Raw genomic sequence first — 27,537 nt, 5'->3', positions numbered from 1 at the left:
GGTAACTGTACAGCTGGATACAAGATTGATGGTACCAGTCCTACCGGATGTCAGATTTGTCCTGCTGGTACATATCAGATGAGTAAATGGCAGACTGATTGTGTTAGCTGTCCTCCACAGAAAACTACCACTCTTCCTGGGGCTACAGCATTGAATGATTGTATTTGTAAGTATTATGAATTTACATCCATTGTTTCTGTTGCTGTTTGAATTTGTTTATCTTAGCAGTTTGAAAACTTCAAAAGTTTTATCAACATTGATCATTATTTGGCTGACCTTAACAGAATATATGATCATATATGTGTCACAGATGACAACAGATATGTAACAATTGTCATAGCCACAATCAGTCCTTTATGAGCTACACTAATCAATGGATATAAACAAAATAGTTTTCCACATTAAAGTTTACTTGATAACTGGTTATATAATGCCTTTTTTTTGGGGGGGGGGGGGGGGGGGGGATAGAAATACCAGGTTACGTCTGTCTAAGCTTCCATCTGTCCATCCATCTGTCCCTCCAGCCTCCAATTCTTGCCAGATTTTATGAAGTTTATGTCAAAGGTTTATAGCAGAAATATCTTGGACAAGTTTGAAAATCATTGCAGACTAACTTATATTATAGGAATCATGTGTTATCAACATGTATTCTATATTAAATATTGCATTGTAAGCACTCTCACACTTACATTTAATCAAATTTTTATGAAATTTATTTCCAATGTTTATATCAGCTAAGTCTTGGAAAAGTTCCATAATAAGAGCTGTTCAAATATTTTTACAGGAGCTATATCCATTAATATAATTGGAAATTATATGGATATTAAAACTGTTAGGGACCTCATGACTACATTTCTTGTATTATATTTATGGAAAAGTTTAAAGAAAAAAAAAGATTGAAGTTATTGCCCATGGGTAAATAAACATTGTAATGGTGAGGTACATTGTAACACTGTTCTTTTATTTTTCAACTTATTCTTTTAATCTCTTTCTAGTACTGCATATTTAGATGGTTGATATATTGTAAAAATCAAACAATATAATGTTGCAATCAAATAAGCACTTTATTCTCTCTAAGTCCCAATACTTTCTCTGTCATTTTCAAAAAGAGATACACTTGTCCCTATGACTCTTGAACACTGTGAACCAGGTAAGAAGTCAGGCTCCCTGTTTTGTTGGAAGTACCATGAAAGATGTTAAAAACTATTTTCACAGATTTTGCAGTTCACAGAAATATGAAAGTGTTATTTCAGTAATTAGAGATCTAAAAAATTTGTGTTGTTAAATTTCCAGTTATTAATGATCTAATGATTTGTGTTTCTGTAATTGCACTAAGTATTGATCTTATGATTTGTGTTTTGTAATTGCACTTAAAGTAGAAATCTAGTGATTTGTGTATGTTTTTTTTTTTATGATTTTAGTGAGTTGTGATCCAGGATATGAAGATGTAAATGGTCAGTGTGTCAAATGTCAGATTGGGTATTTTAAAATTGAGAAGAAAGCCAGTAGTTGTACAAAATGCCCAACTGGATACATTACTGCTAGTACTGGATCTACAAATCAAAATGACTGTAATGTTCGTAAGTATAACATTGATATACCTTGATATAGTTTTATAAAAAATTATTATGATTCAGGTTTATTGTGCAACAGTTAACAGTTTTCATGTTTCTTCAAACACACTTTTTAGTCCCCTACCGACAAAGTCGAAAGGGACTTTAGGTTTGCACTCCGTCCGTCTGTCTGTCTGTCTGTCCATCCGTCAGTCCGGCAAATCAGTTTTCAACACTTTTTTTCTTCATGCTTGAAGATATTGATTTGATATTTGGTATATAGTTTTATTATGACAAGTTACAGATCAAGTTCGAATTTTGATCCAGTCTGATGATTTTGTCCAGAATTATGGTCCTTGGACTTTGAAAATTCACTCAAATAATCAGTTTTCTGCACTTTTTTTTCATCATGCATGAAGATATTGATTTAATAATTGGTATATAGTTTTATTGTGACAAGTTACAGATCAAGTTCAAATTTTGTTCCGGTCTGATGATTTTGTTCAGTGTTGTAGTCCTTGAACTTATATGATTATGCAGTACAATTACAATGGCCTTTATTTACTTTACACTGTACTTTATGGTTAGGGTAAAATTAAGTTCAGTAAATTCTTATATGGTCAATGATGGGTTGCTTCCCCTGCAGTAATTGAAGACAATTCCAATAATATAAACGGTACCAATTTTTCTGCAATAACAGTTCTCTTTGTAAGCATTTTAACATTGATATTTTTACCTCATGCACATATTTTATTCTTATTTGTTTTTACAATGAAAAGAAATATTTTGAAAGTGACCAATTTCTTTTGTAACTAAAAATTTTCTACAGTATTTTGTTAAAAGACTAAATCATCAATATTAAAATGTTTAACATTGTTCTGCAGCTGACTGTCAACCTGGATACAAACTTGTCAACAATCAGTGTGATATGTGTGGATATGACCATTATCAACCACAGAAACAGCAGACAAGCTGTATATCTTGTTTGAATGGATATACAACATTTACTCTTCAAACAGCCACACAACAATCAGATTGTAAAGGTAAATACTGTCATAATAGAAAGAGGGTTATAAAAAACAAGACTAGATTTAGACTTAGTTGATACTCTTCAAACAGCCACCCAACAATCAGATTTTAAAGTTAAATACTATTATAATAGATATGGGGTACAAAAAACAAGACTAACCATAGACTTAGTTGATACTCTTTAAACAGCCACACAACAATCAGATGTTAAAGGTAAATACTGTCATTATAGATAGGGGGTACAAAAAACAAGACTAGGCATAGACTTAGCTGATACTCTTTGTATAGCCACACAGCATTGAGAATTTAAAGGTAAATACTATCATAATAGATATGGGGTACAAAAAACTAGACTAGACATATATCTAGTTGACACTCATTTAGACCAATGGCTCGGAATCAAAATAATATGTCCTAGGATGGGTGACATTATTCCCTAGGGACTGTAATCTTGTGAACTAACATTAAAAAATCGAGCTCAGTGTGTCTGTATAGCACAAAGCAGGGTCTATATTCATATAACAGTATCTTGTTCTCATTTGCCACTGGATGTTTAACAGCCATCCATCCATCGAAGCATACAAGCATTACTTCAGTCCATCTGAAATGTTTTATTCTAACTTTGTGATTATTTTTTGACAGTTGATTGTGGAGATGGAACTGAGATCAATCCAAACTATACTCCAGGAGGTTCTAATACTGGTATCCAGTCATGTCGGAGCTGTGAGCGAGGATATTACAGAGATAGTAGCAGTAGGGCAACCATGGAATGTCAAATGTGTCCAACAGATTATATTACACCTCTTAATCAACCTGGTACTTCTTCCTCAGACTGTACTGTCAGTAAGTATATTTTCTCTAAAAGTCAGACTATTCTATTACAGTTTTATCATGATAGAGCGAGAAATGAAACAATTTGTCTTGAAAGTTAATTCCAACATTTGTTCAAGAAGAATCTTCTGACCATCATGAGATCATCCTGGTCACTGAATCATCATTAGATCATCCTGGTCACTGAATCATCATTAGATCACCCTTTTCACTGAAGCATCATTAGACCCCCCTTGTCACTGAAGCATCTTTAGATCCCCCTTGTCACTGAACCATCATTAGATCCCCCTTGTCACTGAACCATCATTAGATCATCCTTGTCACTGAACCATCATGAGATCATCCTTGTCACTGAATCATCATTAGATCCCCCTAGTCACTGAAGCATCATTAGACCCCCCTTGTCACTGAACCATCATTAGATCATCCTTGTTACTGAACCATCATTAGATCATTAGATCCCCCTAGTCACTGAAGCATCATTTGACCGCCCTTGTCACTGAACCATCATTAGATCATCCTTGTCACTGAACCATTATTAGATCATTAGATCCCCCTTGTCACTGAACCATCATTAGATCATCCTTGTCACTGAACCATTATTAGATCATTAGATCCCCTTAGTCACTGAAGCATCATTAGACCCCCCTTGTCACTGAACCATCATTAGATCATCCTTGTCACTGAACCATCATTAGATCATTAGATCCCCCTTGTCACTGCACCATCATTAGATCCCCCTTGTCACTGAAGCATCATTAGATCATCCTTGTCACTGAACCATCATTAGCTCATTAGATCCCCCTTGTCACTGTACCATCATAAGATCCCACTTGTCACTGAAGCATCATTAGATCATCCTTGTCACAGAACCAACATCAGATCATCCTTGTCACTGAATTTTCATTAGATCATCTTTGTCACAACATATATTTTAGGTGGCATTAAGTTTTACCCTTGTCAGTCCGTCCGTATGTCCCAAAATTGGTTTCCGTTCTCTACTTTAGTTTGCCTCAACCAAATGTTATGAAACTTATACACAATACTTATTACCACAAAACTCAGATAAAGTATGAATTTGGGTAGCATGACTTTTACTGTTCTTGAGTTATGGCCCTTTATAATGTTATATGCAAACGGGGGCATCATCTGTGTACCATGGACATATTCCCCATTTATTTTTCATTACAGCTAAATAAAATCTCAATACCGTAATTAGAAAAAGCTTATCTGATAGTGACAACAGTGTAAATAAACTATTTATATAAAGTTTTATAGTTCAGAAGGTAGAATACTTGGATACTTCATATCTTGTATACAGATACCTTATGTTCTAAACTATCTGGGTCATATTTCTTTTGAATTTGTTGACCTCATTGTTATGGTTCAGTGGATGCCTAGAAAATAGGTACAGACAACTTGATACACCTTTTTTATATAAATTATTCCTTTTTTCAGGAAATTGCACTACACCAGGACAGTTTAGAAATCCAGTGACCAATGCTTGTACACCTTGTCCTTTAGGGAAATACAATATTGATAAATGGCAGGACAGTTGTACAGACTGTCCTCAAGGTTATACAACTCAATCAGCAGGAGCCACCATCATAAGTAATTGTATACGTAAGTATCATGTTATAAGTTTACCTTAGAAAAGATTAAAGTTTACATTGATTAGATCCTGTCCTGCCTGTCCTAAGTAATTGTATACGTAAGTATCATGTTATAAGTTTACCTTAGAAAAGATTAAAGTTTACATTGATTAGATCCTATCCTGCCTGTCCTAAGTAATTGTATTCGTAAGTATCATGTCATAAGTTTACCTTAGAAAAGATTAAAGTTTACATTGATTAGATCCTATCCTGCCTGTCCTAAGTAATTGTATCTGTAAGTATCATGTCATAAGTTTACCTTAGAAAAGATTAGAGTTTACATTGATTAGATCCTGTCCTGCCTGTCCTAAGTAATTGTATCCGTAAATATCATGTCATAAGTTTACCTTAGAAAAGATTGTTGTTTACATTGATTAGATCCTGCCCTGCCTGTCCTACGTAATTGTATACATAAGTATCATGTTATAAGTTTACCTTAGAAAAGATTATTGTTAACATTGATTTGATGCATTTTATTATCATGTGATAAATAATATTGGTAGAAATTGTTATTGTAAAATTGTAGTGATAAACCGTACCATTTTCAGATTCTCTTTCCAAAATAAGTTGTCTTTGTTTTTATACAATAACTGTCTGCTACTACTTTTTATTTTCTAGAATCATTTTAAGGTTTACATATTTTACTGTGAATGTCTTTAAGGCTTTCTAACTTTTCACTTTAATCAAAGACATTCCCATTTACCTTTGAACATTTTCATTTATATATAGAAAACAAGGCACATTGTAATATACAAGTGAGCAGTTTTATCCTTGTTTTTATATGCCCGTCAAAATTTTGACAGGACGTATTATGGTATACAAATGTCCGGCGTCCGTCTGTCTGGCGTCCACATGTCGCACCGTAACTTGAGAACGACTTATCCAAATTTCATGAAACTTAACATAGTTATTTCTTATGATGGTCAAACAATCTGCATACTTTTTGGTGAAAATAAGATTAAAACTTTTTGAGTTACGGGACTTTGTAATTAAACAGGGGGGGGTGTTTTTTTCACATGTCGCGCCGTTTCTCAAAAACTATTTATGATTATTGCTTAAAACTTTACACACTTCTTAATTATATTAATCTAAAGATCTGTATACTTTTTGGTGATAATTCAAAATTTTATTTTAGAGTTATTGATTTTTTTATAAAAAAGGGGGTTTTCACATGTCGCGCCATATCTCAGAAACGATTTATGATTATTGCATAAAACCTCACACACAAGACGACGGGCGTATCCTGTGCTCGGCGCTCATGGCGCAGCTGTTTAATTTTCCCTCTGAAACTACTGGCCCAATTAGAACCAAACTTGGCCACAATAGTCATTGGGATATTCAGTTAAAAACTGTGTCCGACGACCCTGCCTGCCAACCAACATGGCCCTCATTGCTAAAAACAGAACAAAGGGGTAAAGTGCAAGTTTTGTCTATTATCTTGAAAACTGCTATAGATAGAGAAAATCTGACAGTGGCAGAAATGTTCACAATGTTGAGTACTACCTTCTTTTTGACTACATCAAAACTGTCTGACAACTCCTTATAGTAGATATTGACCTTAAATGAGGAATTTTACTAATTTTTTTTTGCCATTTTTGCCTTTTATCTTGAAAACTATAGAAAAATATTGAGAGAAACTATAAATGCAAAAATGATCAGGAAGACAAGACATGAAAATAAGTCAAATTGGTTGAAATTGTCAGTCAACTTCTTATTGGATTTATTGCCCTTTAATGATGATTTTTACTAATTTCATGTGTTTTTGCCTATTATGTTAAAAACTATAAAAGATAAATAGAAACTTTAAAAAGCAAAAATGATCAGCAAGACAAGATCTACAAATATGTCAACATGACTGAAATTGTCAATTAACCGTTTGTGAAGGTATACCATGTTTATGATTATTTTTATCAAAAAGTGGCCATTGTTGAAGATGCAGTGAGCAACCACCTCTAATTTAGAGCACTGGCCCTTAGAATTAATATTGTTTGTACACAATTCCCAACAAAGGAAGTATCTCTATTTTGAAACTGAATTATTTAACAATGTGATTTAAATGTTACAGGTGACTGTGCTTCTGGTCAAGAAGGTAATGGAGCTCAGTGTGTTGCCTGTCCTAAGGGCAAGTATCGTAACAAAGCTACCGATGGCTTACTATGTGTGGCTTGTCCATCTGGATATACAACTGCTGGTGTCGGCTCAACATCAAACTCTGCATGCACTCTGTGTAAGTAGTTTTTAATTGATTTACTTGAACATTCAAGTTTAGTCAAACTCATATAAAATGGGCAACCTGAGAAGAAAAGTATGTGTTCTTTATGCTAAGATTCAAATATTACAATGAGCTGTTAAGAATACGACAGATAGGTCAAAGTTATGAATAACTGTTGGATGCCAGGTTAATATAAAGCAAACATGTTTAATACAGAAGTTTACATGATTTATAGTTACCACAGCTATGCCTTGCTGCCTACATTTACATATCCAGAGCAAGGGATATACCTTTACTGCCCATTATTATGGAAAAAATAAGGTTATTGTGTATAATTTCAAAACACAAAATCCCTGCACACACTTTATAATTCCCAAAGAAAATGACTACACGTGTTCTTCATCACAAATGATAGTTGGTCAACACACAGCAAAACTCAATTAAAAAAAAGACAATCCCTGGCACCAAATTGAGTGGAATTCTATGTTATATCGGTTAATGCTATATCTGAGTTTGGTAGGAAGTGTGAATACTGTGGATTCATTTATTTTCGTGGGTATCAATTTTCGTGGATAGAGAAAAAAAGACGTTTCGTGGTATACGTAAATTCCTGGATCGCTGATTACAAAAAAAATCAGATACGTATTCCGTGGATTTCTTTTTGATTTAGAAAATCATATAACCTCCTTGGTTTGATCAATAAAAAAACAAACAAAAAAATAGGAATTCATTGAAAAAGTTTTGAATTGTCAAAATCCTCGCTTGGTTATTCTAGGTGAAAGTGTTCATTGAAAACTTCTATTACAACAATGGGCAGAGACAAATTATTTGTTTGTTTTACAATTTATAAATTCTTGGCGGAATTTTATAAGGCATTCAAAACTCTTTAATTGAAAGCTCATTTCCCTAATCACGATATAATTAACAGTCATATAAGTTAAAGGTGTGAAAATAAATGTTCCTGTCATAAACAATATTACCTACGGTACCGTACTTAATCCTATTGATTTTTAATCACCAGTAAACCAATCTATGACACGGTAATAAACAACTTGCAGTTATTTTTCATGAACAGTTTTCATCCATTTTAAAAAGTAAATTATCACTGATATTCGATATATTTATTATTGATTTTATCAAAATACTTGTATCTTATTTCAATAAAAACATGTGTTATGTTAAAATGTTTATCGCTAGTCAACACTATACTAGAACTGCATAACATAACCAGAAATAAACATCCGGCTCCATACACATTTCTCTGGATTATTCTTTGTTGAATTCTTAAATTCGTGGTTCGCTGTGACCCACAAAACCCACGAAAATTGGTATACCACGAATAAAAATGAATCCACAGTAAGGCAAATTATCAAATGACCTCTTAACAATTGCAATAAATATTCAAACTGAAAAAGAAATATAACTATTCATGGGGGACTAATTTTCATGGCTTTTGGGGGGTTAGGTGAACCATGAATTTATGTGTTCCACAATGTACTAATTTTCTATAGGCTGTAACAGGATATTTGTTAAAACCATGAAATCAAGTATCCACAAAAATGCTACTGTTCCTCAATCCATAAAAAATTTGAAACCACAACAATAAAAATTTACACGAAATTGTAGTAAAGTGAGAGAAGCTATCACAAGAATAAAATATTTTTTTAGTGGGTACCTTTTTTTTATCTGATATTAGTTATTTTTATGTAATACCAAATCGCAAAATAAATGAAAAGTGTTATGATTAACTATTTTACAGCCCCTTGTCTAGTAGGACAAAGACTTAATGTTGCCACTGGTAATTGTGACCTATGTCCATTGAATTACTATCAGGATTTGACAGGTCAGTTCTCCTGTAAGGTATGCCCTGATGGGAAGTACACAGACCAGCCTGCAGCTACAAGTTTGGCGGATTGTAAGAGTAAGTGTCTATATGTATCATACCAGCATAATTTTATTTGTTAGATTTCTTTTGGATTTTGTTTTTCATAGAATTTAATTGGCTCAAATTTTAAGAATCCACAAATAAAACTTATATCATATTATACATTACAAAAACTGATGTCCTGGAACAAAAGTATTTTGGCAGTTAACAGACTTAGTTTAACAGGTAGGTATGTATAAATGGATTTACATTATTGAGACCACATCCATACAACTAAAATAACCAGAAGATATCTAAAGAGTAAGAAACAGGTTTCAACAAATAACCAGGTCCAGTAGACAGATGTCTATATAATATGTCAATCTCTTAATTGTCCTGAGTCTATACAAAATGTCAATCTCTTAATTGTCCTGAGTCTATACAAAATGTCAATCTCTTAATTGTCCTGAGTCTATACAAAATGTCAATCTCTTAATTGTCCTGAGTCTATAAAAGTTGTGAATGAATTATACAGAAATAATCAAAAATCTGCCGTAAAGGCTACCAAAACATTTCTTCAACATCAGATTAACCAAACAACAATATTTTGGAACAAGCAAACATCCATTTAAAGCTTGTCTCTTCGAAAATTTCCAATATAATGAAAAAATAACACAGTGGAACCAACTGGCAAACACTTCAACCAGACAGGGCACAACATTCACCAAATGTTTTTTGAAATCATCAAATTTCCCTGGAACAACTCAAATGACCCAGTGTTGGATGTCCTAAATAATAAAAAAGAGGATTATTGGATACTCTAACTCAGAGTCTTTAAACAATTGGAATCAATTTTTTCTCTCATTCTATTCTCTCAATACTTCTCTTAGATGAACCTATACTTGGCTGGTGATCTTTGTGTTATCTTCTTTTTGCTATCTGTTGTCAAGATATTGATGCCAAAATCATAATATTCCTTGAGACATTACTTTTTGCAACTATCATAATGTAAGGAAAATCAAGAAGAAATACCCAATAATTAGTTTATGTCTTCTTAAGCTAATAAACATGTCAATATTTTATCAAAATTTTTTAGGACATATGAATATGGTTGTATAAATTAATTGAAATATGACCTCTGTGCTATTAGGAGGGAGCACTGCTAGAAAATAGAGCACCTTGTATTTGCAAACAGTCAGTCAGTTTTCTAAAGGTGATGAAACATGCCTGAATTTTGGCTGGCCACATATTTGGCAGCTGTAAGGCAAGTGAGCAGCAGTACAGTTTGGTCTTCAGTTTGTGTGATTGTGTTCATATGGACTTCACTCAATTATTTTTCTTTCTGCAGGTTATTGTGATACTCCCAATAAAAACAATTGCTCTTCAAATTCTGTGTGTCAAGATGACATCAACGATGGATTTAAATGTTCATGTCAGCCTAACTATCAGGAACAGAATAATGTCTGCACACGTAAGTACAAGTTATATTTTTACTTGTTTTTTTTTTTGTCCTGAGAATTTAAATCTTTTTTTGTTTTTTTTAACATTAACAATTTTTTTATTGCACTATCTAATTGTTAACATCTGCCCTATATAGTACAACTATTCTATATTATCAATATTTTACAAGATTTTCCTTTGATCTTGCTGACTGAAAATTTCCTTTCTCAGTGGAGTCAAGTGATATGAAAAATTATGGCTAGAAACTAAGGGGGCATGTGGCGTTGTCAATGAAATTGACATGAAATTGACAACGTCGTCATAGGTAAAATAGCGATAAACAGATTATCATTGGTCATCTCAACAATAACCTATAATTATAGGTTTATCCCTGTGTGTTATATGTCAAATGAACCAGGGGATGACTTGACAAAATTGTGTAGTCTTCTTTGTTACATTATTACATTTATTTTGAGGATTTCTGTTTTCTTGTTAATGGTTTGTTATTTACAGTAAGTTACTTATAAACCCTACACATGTTACTTTCTGTTGGATTCATGTTGAACATAACCATTCGATGAAAAATCTAAAATTCACTGCAATAGAAAGAGTATTTGGCACAGAAATTTACAGAAAAAATGAAGAGGCCTTTTGGATTATAGAATTATAAACTTTAGAGCCTGAAGTGCTTAACGCTGTGTACAATCGAAAGTAAAAAAATTATGAAAAATGAAAAAGCAGGACAAATGAACGTCATAGAAGTTATTGTAACGTAATGTTTCCAAAAAATGTAATTGTTGTTTCAATGTTATAACTTATTCCAATGAAGAAGGCTGAAACATATGGAAACTTATGTTATAGTTTTTATTATACAATCAATCAGAGACTTTACATACATATATATATCTAAAAACAATTGCTAGCTTATACGTTTATACAGATACTATATTATTATATGGTTATGTATAGCAAATAAAATACACATACACTCTCCTATGCATACATATACATACTATTTAATTAAAGTTCTGGACAACGTATATATTTACTTTAGTGAATCCTTAAATTTCAGCCTTTAAACAAAGAATGTCATAATCTAACAGATCAAAATCTTTTTTAAAGTCTAATAAAATTGCTAGGTTTAAATTACCATTATTCTTTTCTTGCAACCATTTGTCAATGATATTATTAAGAACAGTTTGACAAGAATGCTTGAAACCAGATTGTGAATAATGTAAAAGTTTAAGTTTAGATAAGTATTTGTACATGTTATTAGAAACATGCCTTTCTATTATATTTGATAAAGTTGGAAGAACAGATATAGGTCTGTAATTTGTTGCTAAAAGCTTGTCACCATCCTTGAAGTCTGGTGTTACCTTAGAATTCTTGGGTATAGAAGGATATATACCAGTATCTATCATTCTGTTAAATATGTATGTTTTGAATATATATGAATATATATGATTTGAATGTGTGTATCCTGTGTACATTTTAATAAATCTACATTTTATCTGAAAATGAAACTACTATGAAGATCTGCATTTGTAAACTTTTGATAAGAATATTTTTTGATTTTCAGACAAGTGTGATGCTAACTATTGTGTGAGAGGTACATGTATTAGAAATCCTGTTTCCTGCTCCTGTCCAGATGACTACACTGGCTCAAGATGTGAAACTCGTAAATGTAAGTTTAGTAACAATATTATTGGAATTGTTTACCCCATAGTTGCCATTCTATGACAATGAGAAATCATGCATTTAAAAATGTGTACATTGCTTTTTTTCCTCTGAAAATCTTCCAATTGAAATACACATTACTACTCTTATTTGGAAAATCAACTTGGTGCATATTCATGACAATTACAGTATTGGTTATATTTGTATGAAAACTATGTACTGGAACAAAGTATAAAAAGAGTGCCTCAATTGTAGCTGATAGTCTGCTCATCAAGGATATATTTTTTGTTCACTTAGCAGGAAGGATGAACTGAATTTGATTATTTATGACAACAAATAATTTTGAGTTTTTTAAATGTAAATAAATAAAGAGTAACAAGGGTGCAAAAAGTGTAATTTATTTGGACACTCACTTTCATTTATTCACATTAAACTCCGTTTCCCAAACATTTTGATTGGTATAATAGCAGAGGCAGATTTAGGGGGAAGGGTGGCCTGGCCACCCCCTTATGGAATTTCATTTATGGTTAATCCAGACTTTTTACCAGTTCCACTTCAAATTTTGTCCAGTTTGGGGGCCCCCCTTTTCAAAAATCCCTTTTCAAAATCCTGGATCTGCACCTGAAAAGTACCATTTCCTTTTTTTGCTTGGCTCTTCAGATGTAGCTACCTGTCCTGAAAAGGACCTAACCAATCACTGGACAGTTTTCTGAAATGAAATTGCTAAATTTTGTAGTGGAAACCATTCACAACCTTGAGGATTTGGAACAATTATTCTACAATATTTGTGTGGTGTCATCTAGTTTGTTGACCGACATTAACTTATTAGCTATGATAATCATTTAATAGTTATACATAGCCATTATTTTATCAGTAATAATATTCTCCTACTCTGGATAATTATAGCACATTAAAATTATAAAATTTTGATTCTTTTACAGCCACAACAGGATTAAGTCAGACAGAGAAGATCATAGCTGGATCTGTAGCTGGTGGTGTAGGACTACTCATTCTTATAGTTGTTATTGTGTGCTGCTGTTCAATAATAGCGTAAGTCAACATGTTAAGATAAACTTTGACTGTTTTGGAATAAAAAGTCCTTCATTCCATCAGCGTGGTTGGGAGTGTGAACATTAAGGTTCAGTCTGTGGTTAAAGGTTTTTTTAGACATCAATAACTTTGTCAAACCTTCATGGAATTCACGAAATTTGGACAGAAACTTTTTTTTATAAAAAAGTTCTTTATTTTTCTGTATTTTACTGATGAAAGGACCAAGTTACCATTTACAGGCAGTCTGGGATTAAATTTCTTTGACATGGTAAATTTATAAACATTCATAGATTGTTATGAAACTAGTACAGAAGCAAATCGTTAAGATCAAGTATAAGGCATCAGAATACAATTTTTTTTTTAAATTCTGTATTTAACTGATTATAATAGACTTAATTTTTAGTCAACATTCATATTTTACACTGACATCAGCAATAGCAGGTGAGTTAACGAATTCTTTCCATAGTAGTGTAAAAAAAAATCCATGTCCTTATTCCATTATGTATCATATGAGTCATAATTTTAAATCAGTTGTGTTTATATTTTTAGAAGAAAAGGGGGATCGTCTTCTAGGAGATCAGTTTACAAAGAACCAGAAAGGTACCATGACTATGACAAATCTAGTTTATATAATACTACCCCACGACAGCCGATTCTGTATGATACAGCATCCAGGTATAATACCGGACCTAGGATGTTAATGTATAGAGATCCATCACCTTCCCCTTACTATGGACAACATGGAATGCAGCAGTTACCAGAGATAACATACGATAACAGAGGATTTGATGGTGAGTTTAACCATTTGCATTTTCAATATTACATTGTCAGTTCCAGAATGATTATTTTCCCTAAAATCATAGTTTTACTTTTTATTTAATATGTGTGGTAGATTTTATTCCCTGCTTACTATAGTATGGAGCATATTATTTTCTGGTGTGTGCTTCCTTCTTCCTGGTATCATGATAAAGTTTTTGGTCAGAACAGTTAACCATGAAGTTATGGTCACATCATCTTGAAACTTAGTTCACTTGTCCATTGTAAATTATATTCCAAATTATGGTTTAACCCCTATTTCACGGTTCATTGAACATAGAAGTTTAGTGCCAGTAGGGCATTGTGTCCTGTGGACAGATTATCGTATACCAATGTCTGTCTGTCCATCCTTCTGTCAACACATAGTATAACTCAAATTTGCTTTAACCAGTTCTCGTGTAATTTTAAAACACCATTAGGATTGATGGAAGAAAGCTCCCTTTTGATCTTTCTAATCGAATTTAGATATATGAGCATCTGTAGTTGAAGTACTGTCACCTGAATTTAAAATAAAACTTTTCCTTTTCCTTAATAGATCAATGTCTTTGACTTTTTATGACAAATCTGAATCTGAAATGCAGTTGCAAACTTAATGTTTGAAGTCCATAAAAAAATCACTTCCTGAGGTATTAAACTGACACCAAGGTAGTAAATAATTTCTTTGCAACTACTGTCTAAAAAGGTACCAGTAATGCTATTTATTGAAATAAGATGGAAGAATATTTTTAGGAACAAGATTAATGTGGGAACCAGATGGTAGAATGATTTTAGAATCAGGTTTGACTTTATTTATTTGCCAAATTGCATTGTGTTGATTTTTATTTATCAGCGAAGTTGTGATGCATTGAACTAAGATACACTACATGAAACAGATTTAGGGAAAATTGGTCTTATCACTTTAGGGAAAATGTTCATTTACCTGAAGCCATGGTAATAGTACATTCAAACAGTACTAGTTTCTGAAATAATCCTCATGCCTGTGTGGGAAACTAACTTATACAATCTACAAGTTCTTTACTAGAGTTCTATGATCACAACTTGGCTATTAAATGCACCTATGGTCAGCGCTTTTGAAATAACTTGTTATGTTGCTTCTGACATTTAATTCATCATATATTAATGAGCTAAATAAAAAAAGTACCACATTTTTAGATGGTCTTAACCAAGATATAATGGCCTTTTACGTCTATTCAGAAAATGCATTTATTTAATCTGCATATTGAAGCCATTGCTCAGGTCTTATACAAAGCATTTGTATGGTAATAAATTGTTACAACCCGTGGAGAAGGTTATTTGTGCAATATCATAACATTAATGCTTGAGATCTTTTTTGTTTTTCTATAATTGCAATTTTATGTGGCAAAAACTAATAACATGTCCTTCAAACTACTTAAAAGTAAATGAAATGGATTAAAGCTTTTACAACTAATGCTTTTTACTTGACTTTCTCCACCAATAAGGTAATCTGTGGAAATGTTACCAGAGATAAATATAGTATGAAAGTGGTTCCTCATTGTCATTGGTAATCACGGTTGAGGAAGCAGGGGTTGCTATTTTTCTCTTGTAAAAATTTATAATAAAATGAGAAGCTAAATCCATACTTCCTAGTATATATATCTTTATTCTCAAACAGCCAATGCATAACATAAGTACAGAGATACAATAAAATTAAAAAGAAAAAGAAAAACACACAATTTACAATAAATGAACTACTAGTATACATATGATTAAAACTAAAAATGGTAAATAGAAAACATACAGAAAACATAAAGTATATAAGAGTTACAAGCCAGGAAAACAAACACCAGTAATCAAATGATAAATAACAGGGGTGGATCCAGCCATTTTTAAAAGGGGGGTTCCAACCATATGTCCCCATTCAAAAGCATTGATCGTAAAAAAAAAAGGGGGGTTCCAACCCACGGAACAACACCCCCCCCTGGGTCCGCCACTGAGTAATAATTAAATGTTACATGATAAATCTAATCATTCCTGCTCATTACATTCCATGGGTTTCAAGTTTAATAACTGTTTTAATTCTTATCTAAAGTTACTTAAATTATTTTGTGATTGCTTGCTTTTAATGAAAATTAACATATATGTCTAATAAAATTGCTGAATAGTGTGATATAGTTGTAAGATAAAATTGTTAAATTGTGTTTATTGTTTTTGCTTTCGTGTTCAGTCAAGCATATTTACTACTTTTTATTAGATGTGTTTTACACAATTTGCAAGGGGACATAATTGGATATTGCACTAGTTTGTAAATTTGGTCTTTATTACCATTTAAAAAATTCAGAGTATTTAGGAGTAAACATTGGGAAGTGAAAAGGTATAGGTACTTAAACAGTATTGTAGTAGAAAATAATAAAATGAAAGATATAATGAAAATACAAATACAGTGTTCATTTTTATATGAAACAGAAGTTTACACATATTAGTCCTACAGTATTGAGTGATGAATAAAAACCATGGGACTTAATTCCATATATGCATTATTATTTAAAAGCCTGAACACTAGATTCTCATGCAAGAATACTGGATTTTCATTTTTAGCTCACCTGGCCCGAAGGGCCAAGTGAGCTTTTCTCATCACTTGGCGTCCGTCGTCCGTCGGCGTCCGTCGTCCGTCGTCGTTAGCTTTTTACAAAAATCTTCTCCTCTGAAACCACTAGGCCAAATTTAACCAAACTTGGCCACAATCATCATTAGGGTATCTAGTTTAAAAAATGTGTCCGATGAACCCGCCAACCAACCAAGATGGCTGCCATGGCTAAAAATAGAACATAGGGGTAAAATGTAGATTTTGGCTTATATCTCTGAAACCAAAGCATTTAGAGTAAATCTGACACAGGGTAAAACTGATTATCAGGTCAAGATCTATCTGCCCTGAAATTTTCAGACAAATCTGACAACCTGTTGTTGGGTTGCTGCCCCTGAATTGGTAATTTTAAGGAAATTTTGCAGTTTTTGGTTATTATCTTGAATATCATTATAGATAGAGATAAACTGTAAACAGCAATAATGTTCAGCAAAGTAAGATCTACAAATAAGTTTCATGACCAAAATTGTCAGTCGACCCCTTTAGGAGTTATTGCCCTTAATAGTCAATTTTTAACAATTTTTTGTAAATTTTTGTAATCTTTTACAAAAATCTTCTTCTCTGAAACTACTGAGACATATTAAACCATACTTGGCCATAATCATTATTAGGGTATCTAGTTTAAAAAATTTGTCTGATGACCCCGCCTTCCAACCATCATAGCCGACTTGGCTAAAAATAGAACATAGGGGTAAAATGTAGATTTTGGCTTATATCTCTGAAACCAAAGCATTTAGAGTAAATCTGACATAGGGTAAAACTGATTATCAGGTCAAGATCTATCTGCCCTGAAATTTTCAGACAAATCTGACAACCTGTTGTTGGGTTGCTGCCCCTGAATTGGTAATTTTAAGGAAATTTTGCAGTATTTGGTTATTATCTTGAATATCATTATAGATAGAGATAAACTGTAAACAGCAATAATGTTCAGCAAAGTAAGATCTACAAATAAGTTGTCATGACCAAAATTGTCAGTCGACCCCTTTAGGAGTTATTGTCCTTAGTATTCAATTTTTAACAATTTTTTGTAAATTTTTGTAATCTTTTACAAAAATCTTCCTCTCTGAAACTACTGAGACATATTTAACCATACTTGGCCATAATCATTATTAGGGTATCTAGTTTAAAAAATTTGTCTGATGACCCCGCCTTCCAACCATCATAGCCGACTTGGTTAAAAATAGAACATAGGGGTAAAATGCAGTTTTTGGTTTATATCTCTGAAACTAAAGCATTTAGAGCAAATCTGACAGGTGGCAAAAATGTTCATCAGATTTAAATTTATCTGCCCTAAAATTTTAAGACGAATCCGACAACCCATTGTTGGGTTGCTGCCCCTGAGTTAGTAATTTTACAGAAATTTTGCAGTTTTTTGTTTTTATCTTAGATATCATTATAATATCTAATATCTAATACTTTTAATTATGATTTTAACCTTATTTTACATGATTTCAAAAGCATCAGTAAATGCAGGTGAGCGACACAGGCTCTTGAGAGCCTCTAGTTATTGTTTGATCTCAATTCTTTCCTTATTTTAAGCTAATTTTGCTATATAGAATGTTCAACACCTCAGGCACAGTACTGATGTTTATTTTGGGATGTTTTTAACCTCATCAGGCCAATGTTATGAAACTTTAGGGGATTGAAGAAAACAATACCATCTGCAGCCAAATTTATCAGAAAGTATCTTCTTTTTAACAAGAAAAGCGTAAATTTTCAACATGAGAGATTCATTATCATTGGAACCTCTAGATCATATGGTTTTCTTCTAAGACATCAAAATGCTCCTATCATTTTTATGCCCCACCAACGATAGTAGAGGGGCATTATGTTTTTCGGTCTGTGCATCTGTTCGTTCGTTCGTCTGTTTGTCCATTTGTCCGTACGTCTGTCTGTCCCGCTTCAGGTTAAAGTTTTTGGTCAAGGTAGTTTTTGATGAAGTTGAAGTCCAATCAACTTGAAACTTAGTACACATGTTCCCTTTCATATGATATTTCTAATTTTTATGCTAAATTAGGGTTTTGACCTCAATTTCACGGTCCACTGAACATAGAAAATTATAGTGCGAGTGGCGCATCCGTGTACTATGGACACATTCTTGTTACAAACAAACTTCAGTACATTGTTGTATGATGTTTGAAAGCCAGACAATTTAGTATGCATGTGTTTCTTATTTAAATAAAGGTGTATTTGTTTTAATGAGGATTGCCATGAATAAAACACAAAAAAATGTTTATTTTTCAAATACTGTTTTTTTCTTTTTCAGGAGGTGATCCAGCAGTATACAAATCCAAGGCATGAAAGAAAGGAAATTTTTAGTATGAAAGAAGAATGAAAGAACATTATAGTGTTAAATACATTGTGTCATTCTACAGAAGATTCCAGTCCGAAGTTTATTGATAGATATATTGAAGCTTTTTTGTTATAGTTGGACATATTCTACCTCTGTTTTATATGAACTATGAACATTAATGAATAAGTTGTAGATTGCATGTAATCAGCTTTAAGGCATAAGTATATAACTGTAACATCAGAAGTATTCTATATGTATTTGAACACTATAGAGATTTTCCTCAGTAGTTTTAAACACTTAAAGGACTTTTCCATTTTTAAACCTGAACACAAGTATTTTTCTCTGTGTAAGAAACTGATAAATGAATAAGTGCTTTTTTCACTTAGGCTATCAGTGGTTGTCTACTAAATGTAAACAAAAATGGTTATTTTTTTGGTTTTACATGAAGAAGACAACTTTTTTCAGTTCAATTTTTCTCAAGAGCTGAACGTATGATATTGAGGAATCACTCTAGTTTTTTGAAGTTTTATATTAGACATTCATTTTTGATAAAACCAACTGGATATTCAAAACTAGGCTAAAGTGTAATACAAACAATCAGATCAACATTTTACCTCATATATACTATGCAGAGAAAAATTACTGATATATTTTCTAAAGCCATTACATTTTTCAATCATTTTTCATTAGCTTCATGCATGTACAAGTATATTGTATGAGATGGATGAAAAAGGGGTTCTAGTAATCTATGTAAAATAAAAGTAATTCTGGATTTGATAAGTTGATTTTCATTTTTATCATATTAACAGATAGATTGAATATATATCCTTTATTCATTGTCATGTCAGAATGATATATATATTTGCCAATGTTATGTTAATTTTGTATAATTGTTTAGTATATAGAAATAAAATATATGTTCATTATTTGAGAGTTGCAATTTTTTTTAATTTGTATATTGAATTTTAATTGTTCATTTTGAAGCATAATATCATCATTAAAGCATAATATTTGAACAGCACTATTGCTACACATCTAGGCCTTGAAGGATATATGTTGACATTTTGTATTTGTTGGCTTGTGTGATATTGTTATTGAATGTTATTACAAAATGTTAAAACAATTCTCTGCATTGATTTAGGAATTGTTACAAATCACATTTGAAAAAGAAATATGTTTTTTTCTTATATCAATCATTTTTGTGAAATCAGCAAAATTGACTTTTTTGACATTTTTAATGTCAGAAAAAAATATGTCCAGAAGTGTGCTTTTTTTATTGAAATGTTTAACATTTTGTCATGCTCATTGTTGAAGGCCCAAAGTTGCCCTATAGTTACTTCAATCCACATCATTTGGACTCTGGGTGAAAGTTGTCTCATTGGCAATCATACCACATCTTCTTATCTTATATTAATTAAAAATTGGATGCACATGTGTCCTGCAGCCCTAATGTTAAATTAAAGTGCAATTTAAAAAAAAAAATTTAAATGTATTAGCCAATTTTAATTTCTTATTTTTAATTGAGTATTTTATTTTTTAAAAAGTAAAAATCAAAGAAATGTCTTTTTAATATTTAGTATATATTTTAATTAATGAAATGGTCACTGTTTTGGTATTTAAATTTGTTTCTTTTAATTAGTGAAATGAGATCATGATGGACAGAAGTATTTATGGAAGATGTGATTGTGGGTACATCATGTTTGTTTTCTATTAATGCATTGTATTTTGTTATAGTATAATGAACTAAATACTCTTCAGCAATAATCAAATGCCATATACATATTGTTTATATACAGATATTTACATTTATACTAATCATTAAAATAAATATCAATATTAAATGTCGTTGTCATGGTAATGTAGGCACATGGTGTAGAAATTCATGACACAAAATTCCTACTTGTTCTTGACATAACTCAAGCAACAAATTTAACAAAAATACCAAACTAGGTAGTTTCAAAAAGGGGGAGGCCAAAAAAAAAACTGACAAAATCAAACGTTATCAACCAAAGGAACGATTGAAAAACAACTGTTATATTCCTGACTTGGTACAGGCATTTTCCATTAAAAATTGTGGGTTAAACTGGTTTAATAGCTAGCTAAAACTCCCACTTCTATGACCATTGTTTATAGAACAGTGCTTTTAATGCAATTCATCACCCCAAAGACTTACACCTCACTGCAAGCCCAAGACTATAAACTCTAGCATTGGTGCAGGACCTAAATTCTTTTGCTTGATATCAGTAATGCTACATATATTCATTAAAGCACACAGATGTGGAATAATATCAACAAATTACAAACCACATTTGGCAAGGATATCTTAGAAATACTATCATAATTTTCTCAGCAATCTCATTGTGAAATACAGAAACAATACAAACATTTAGATTACCATGGGGCACATCAAGATATTTCTTAGATTAATTGGAAAGAAGTATTGCATGAAAAGGGCAAATCATTTGTATTGACTGCATAACAATTTTTAACTCACCTGGCCCATAGTTTCATGCAAGCTATAGTAATTCTCTGTTCAACCTTCATTTAGTTATTTACATTTTCATCATCTTCTCTGAAACAACTGGTCTAATATGAACCAAACTTTACAGAAATTCTGATGGTCCAATATAAAAATTCATCGATTTGTTATTATGTGACGAACAATCATTATGGATTAATTTGCCAGGTGAGTGATGAAGCCTCCTAGGAGCCTCTAAATATACATATTTCAATTTCACCAGAAAATTTCTATAGCTTTGGATGGCAAGTTTTAATGAATTAAGCCTTGACCTGAACAATATTTTCTGAAACAAGGTGTGTATCCCAACAATTTGGACAACATGACACTACAGATTTTATTTATAACTAAGTATGACACAGTTTTAAGACATACAGTTCTTAGGAAGCTTTTTATAGTGGCAATACAATTTACATAATAGATGAGACCATTGACAACACACTATATTCAATAGAGTAGACTTTTTACATTGTATTTCATAGAAGAGACCACTGACAAAAACACTATATTCAATAGAGTAGACTTCACACTGTATTCAATAGAGGAGACCACTGACAACACACTATATTTAATAGAGTAGCCTTTACACTGTATATCATAGAGTAGACCACGGACCTCACACTATATTCAATAGAGTAGACTTTACATTGTATTTCATAGAGGAGACGCCGACAACACACTATATTCAATCAGAGACATATATATGTCTCTGATTCAATAGAGTATACTTTGCAGCGTATTTCATAGAGGAAACCACCGACAACACACTATACTCAATAGAGTAGACTTTACATTGTATTTCATAGAGGAGACCACTGATAACACACTATATTCAATGGAGTAGACTTTACATTGTATTTCATAGAGGAGACCACTGACAACACACTACATTCAATAGAGTAGACTTCACATTATGTTTTATAGAGGAGACCACTGACAACACACTATATTCAATAGAGTATACTTTGCAGCGTATTTCATAGAGGAGACTACTGACAATACTGTAAATTCAGAAATTATTGCGTGCATTTATTATTGCGATTTTGTCATTTTAGACTTAAATGCGATTTTCATTTTTACGATTTTGAGAAAAATCCTGTTTAGTTCATATAAAATATTTCAAAATGCGAGTTTGAATTATTGCGTTTACAACTCTGTCGCATGTCGCAATAATAAAAACCTCGCAATAATTTCTGAATTTACAGTACACTATATACAATAGAGTACAGATTTACACTGTATTAAATAGAGGAAACCACTGACAACACACTAGCATCACTAGATTAGACTTTACACTGTATTTCATAGAGGAGACCACCGACAACACACTATCTTCAATACAGTAGATTAATACTGTATTAAATAGAGGAGACCACTGACAACACACTCTTTTCGGTAGAGTAGACTTTACATTGTATTTCATAGAGGATACCACCGACAACACACTATCTTCAATAGAGTAGACTTTACACTGTTTTTCATAGAGGAGACCACCGACAACACACTATATACAATAGTGTAGACTTTACCTTGTATTTTATGGAGGAGACCACCGACAACGCACTATATACAATAGAGTAGACTTTACCTTGTATTTCATAGAGGAGACCACCGACAACGCACTATTTACAATAGAGTAGACTTTACCTTGTATTTCATAGAGGAGACCACCGACAACACACTACCTTCAATAGAGTAGATTTATACTGTATTTAATAGAGGAGACCACTGACAACACACTCTTTTCGATAGAGTAGACTTCCCATTGTAGTTCATAGAGGATCCCTTATATCAATAGGGATGTCCACGTTTACCTCGTGCAAGACGTTATGTTTACTAGCAAGTTGCAGTATACTATCCATGTCTGTATACCGTGAAAAATCCTATTATATAGGATTTTTTTAATACACAAAGACAAGAAAAACGAAAAACAAATTACATAATAATGACATTTTTTATATTCGCTTACCGAATCCATGTGTTTTAATGAGGAGATCACTGACACCACACTATATATTCAATTCAGTAGACTTTACACTACTAGGACATCCAAATTTACCGATCATTTAATAATCAAGTTATGACCCGCGTGTAATAGCGAACATATATGGTAATTGGTAGTTAATTCAATCAAGTATACTAAGTGAATATAGCAAGCACAGAAATACAATGGTTATGCAATTATAATTTGTGATCTTAGCTTCCATGCCGCATTTAAAAATTTACACAATTTTTCGGTTAAAGTCTTTGACCTAGCTTGCAAACGAAATACAAGCTTTCTATTAATTGGACATGGACAATAATATTTAGGTAAAAATTAGCATCAAAGCTCTTTAAGCAGGACATTATGTCATATTAATACAAATTGGTACTCGTTTTCTATACAATTGACATAACAACAGGTACAAATACGAGTTTCATCTTGAAATATTGTCAAAACGACCAACTTTTATGTTCAGTTTTAATGAGTGAGTAATTAAAAATTAAAACCATCCTGGTTTGTCCACATTTAATTATATTACTTTATTCTCACAAACCAAATTACAAAGGTATAGAGATAATTATACATATTTCAATAGAATTACATAAATAAATAATGTACGAACGTAGATAGAGGCATTCACAATTCTTCACCCAGAAAAGTTCAATTTGTTATTGATCTCCTTAATAAGTTTACATAGTTCGTTCAGTTCTGTACATTTTTTAGAATTCATTAAGTCATAAAACTTCAATGTGTTTGGTCTATTTCTATAGTAAAATGCAATACATTGTTTTCTACAGTTATCAAAAGCTGAACAATTAAAAATGTAATGGTATTCATCACCAATGGCATCTGAATTACACAATACACATTTTCTGTTTTCTCTTTCTATGTTTTGCCATCTTCCAGTTTCTATTGGAAATTTCATGTTCAAAGTTCGAAATTTAAGAAATAAGGATATCTGCCTGTCATCCAAAATATTTGAATATTTCTCAAACTCCAAAGTATCTTTAAATAAACGATAATTTAATGCTTTTGGTGATTCCTGTAGGCTTGCTAGCCATTTTTGTTTGAATTGATCTATTAAATTCTGTTTGATGGTTACATGTAGCCATGTTTTATTTACAAAATAGATATTGTTCCATACATATGACAAGCCACACGTGTCTAAAATTGATTTGACTTGTTTTAACCATGAAATGTTTGTACCATATTTGACAGTTGCTAAGTTATACAAAATATAAGGCAATGTTCATGTTTTCCAGTTATCAACTTGAACCAATAATTTATCATTCGTAACTTGATTGAAATATCTAATGGATATCTTCCCAATTCACCATGAATCATAAAATCAGGAGTAGACTTTTTTACTCCAAGTAATATTTTACAAAATTTAATATGAACCCTCTCGATTATTGAATTGTTTCCAAAACCCCAAACTTCACACCCATACAGAAGTATTGGTTTCACAATTTTATCAAATAGATCAAGTTGGCATTCAATTGACAGATTATGTACTCTACCTTTTCGAATAATATCGTACATAGCATGTGTTGCTTTTTCACATTGCTTTTTTTTAGCTCTTGAAAAATTTCCTGACCTAGACAGTAATACACCAAGATAAGTAAATTCACTCACAATATCTAGTATTATATTATCATACTTAAAAACAATATTCTGCGGTAGTCTACCTTGTGAAAAAACTACAATCTTACTTTTTTGCACATTTACTCTAAGTTTCCATAACTCACAATATTCATATAAGGAGCCCAGTTGTCTTTGTAAATCTATCTGAGATTCTGCCATTAAGACAGTATCGTCAGCATATAAAATGACAAACAATTTTAAATAAACATTTAACTCTATTTCTAACTCATCAGAGATAGTGCACAAACCTTCTATATTATTATTCTGTAAAAACAATTCCAGATCGTTTAGATAAATGGAAAAGAGCAAAGGAGAGAGATTCTCTCCCTGCCTAACACCAATGGAACAAGGGAAAAATTCAGAAAAATCTGATCCAAAGTGAATACGTGATTTGATATTATTGTACATATTGACAATAACGTTATACATCTTTCCGTTAATCGAGTGTTTTATAAGTTTTGACCAGAGACCAGACCGCCAAACAGTATCAAAAGCTTTCGCAAAGTCCACGAATGCACAATATAGTTTCTTCTTTTTCCTCTTTAGCAACTCAAATAATATGTGAATAACAAATATATTGTCTACTGTGGAATAACCTTTTCTGAAGCCAGCCTGGTTTTCATTTAATAATAAATAATCCTCTAAGAAAGAACTCAATCTAAAATTTAAGACAGATGTGAAAAGTTTTCCCAGGCAGCTGAGTATAGTAATTGGTCTATAATTTTGGGGATCAGATTGGTCACCCTTGTTTTTATAAAAAGGTATAATATTTCCCATAAGCCATATTTCAGGTAAAGTACCAGAATCAAAAATCATATTAAAAAGTTTCACATGAACGGGTACAAAAATGTGTGATGTGCTTTTAATAAATTCATTGATTATTAAATCATCGCCACTGGCCTTTCCGTTTTTCAATTCTCGTATACTCTTGCTAATCTCTTCTGCGGGAATTTCTGAATTCAAAACTTCATTTACACCTTGAATGTTATTCGGCTCAGTTGTGACGTCATTTGTATTATCGGTGTTATTTAAATTTTTGAAAAAGTCAAACAGTACATCTAATGCTATGTTAGGTTTATTTCTTTTCCCTCCCCTATTTAAAATTTTCCAATATTCCTTCGGATTTTTTGTCCTCAGGTTTTTCATATGTTTTTGAAATTTTTTTCTATATTCCCTCATCGATTTATCCATCTGGCGTTTATATTCCCGTTCTTTCTTTTTCATTTCTTCCCTTTTTGCTTCTGATCTGTTACTGTTATAATTTCTTTTTGCTCCCCTGTAAATCTTTCTCTTATTCCAACATTGCTTATCAAACCATGGTTTGTTCCCCTTTTTGCCCATTTTTTTTTTTTTTTTTTTGCAGGTTCATAAAAACATAGGGTGTTTTGTTGTTTTAACAATTACAGTTTATTTCTGAATTACAGTAATTTGTTTGGTGTCTTCTGGCTATTCCTACATTTTATATTTTACTATTCTGGCTATTCCTACATGGGAGATTATGGGAAGAACAATAGATGTTGTTATTGCAAAATATGTTGTTTTAGTCATTAATGTCTAATTAGGTCACAGGAAACTTTACCTGTAGAAATTCAATAAATATGATTATTTATATGAAATTTATGTAAAAAAAATGGTTGTCTTTTTGTTTGTTTGAAAACATGTATCAAGTGTTATTATTAAGTGTTTGTAATATGGAATTTCTTGAAAATAAAATTATTTAAAAGAAAAGGTAGTGAAAGCATTTAGTAGTCTGGAAAATAAAATTATTTAAAAGAAAAAGTAGTAAAAGCATTTAAAAGTCTGGAAAAGAAACTATTTAAAAGAAAAGGTAGTAAAGCATTTAATAGTAACCTACACTTTATAACTTCAAAGATTTAATTAATTTCATTATTTGAAAGACATATTATTTTTTAAACAAAAACAGAAGGTACTAGAACAACAAATCATTTAGAAAGTTGGCATAGTAAACTGAAGAAGTTAGTCAATGCACCTCACCCAAACATCTTCAGCATGATCAAGTTCTTAAGACAAGAAGAAGCCTTCCATGCTCTCACACTTATCCAATACAGAGCCGGTGGGAAACGTGTTCCAAGAAAGAGAAAATACAGAGAAATAGATGACAGACTTTATGACGTCTTTACACTAAATCCATTGGATGTTGGATGTGTACTGATTGATGTTTTAGTCTTAGATGCATGATTTTTTTCATTAGTTGTTATTGGCTTTGATCTAGCTGTCAGTAACTGCGAGTACTCTCAGATCTGTACATTTTGTTGTGGGGATGTATAAGTACCCGTCCACGTCCACACTGTGTTTTTGTTAGATATATTTCTATTTGTATCCATCTGATGAGTTAAACCTTTTTCAACTGA

At 31.9% G+C, this 27,537-nt stretch overlaps 1 protein-coding gene across 2 annotated transcripts in view; it reads left to right on the top strand.

Moving 5' to 3' along the window:
* The window catches only part of LOC127708635 (uncharacterized), a 140,297-nt gene extending 119,437 nt beyond the window's left edge, over window positions 1–20,860 (top strand). Inside the window, exons 63-75 of one of the 2 annotated variants that reach the window (XM_052213667.1) lie at window positions 2–166; window positions 1,422–1,580; window positions 2,438–2,596; window positions 3,225–3,425; window positions 4,872–5,036; window positions 7,131–7,292; window positions 9,037–9,198; window positions 10,490–10,612; window positions 12,161–12,265; window positions 13,200–13,308; window positions 13,858–14,099; window positions 14,854–14,901; window positions 18,993–20,860. In XM_052213667.1, the coding sequence (XP_052069627.1) occupies window positions 2–166; window positions 1,422–1,580; window positions 2,438–2,596; window positions 3,225–3,425; window positions 4,872–5,036; window positions 7,131–7,292; window positions 9,037–9,198; window positions 10,490–10,612; window positions 12,161–12,265; window positions 13,200–13,308; window positions 13,858–14,099; window positions 14,854–14,901; window positions 18,993–19,027 (1,835 nt within the window). In that variant the 3' untranslated portion in view covers window positions 19,028–20,860. The remainder of the gene's footprint in view (window position 1; window positions 167–1,421; window positions 1,581–2,437; window positions 2,597–3,224; window positions 3,426–4,871; window positions 5,037–7,130; window positions 7,293–9,036; window positions 9,199–10,489; window positions 10,613–12,160; window positions 12,266–13,199; window positions 13,309–13,857; window positions 14,100–14,853; window positions 14,902–18,992) is intronic. The other variant, XM_052213668.1, reaches the window with a different exon arrangement.
* Window positions 20,861–27,537: the final 6,677 nt, after the last annotated feature.

The sequence above is a fragment of the Mytilus californianus genome, unplaced genomic scaffold, assembly GCF_021869535.1.
Source record: "Mytilus californianus isolate M0D057914Y unplaced genomic scaffold, xbMytCali1.0.p SCAF_7, whole genome shotgun sequence".
In the NCBI taxonomy this organism is placed as follows: domain Eukaryota; kingdom Metazoa; phylum Mollusca; class Bivalvia; order Mytilida; family Mytilidae; genus Mytilus; species Mytilus californianus.
The sequence above is the reverse complement of the archived record's forward strand: the minus strand, read 5'-3'. Positions and strand labels throughout refer to the sequence as shown.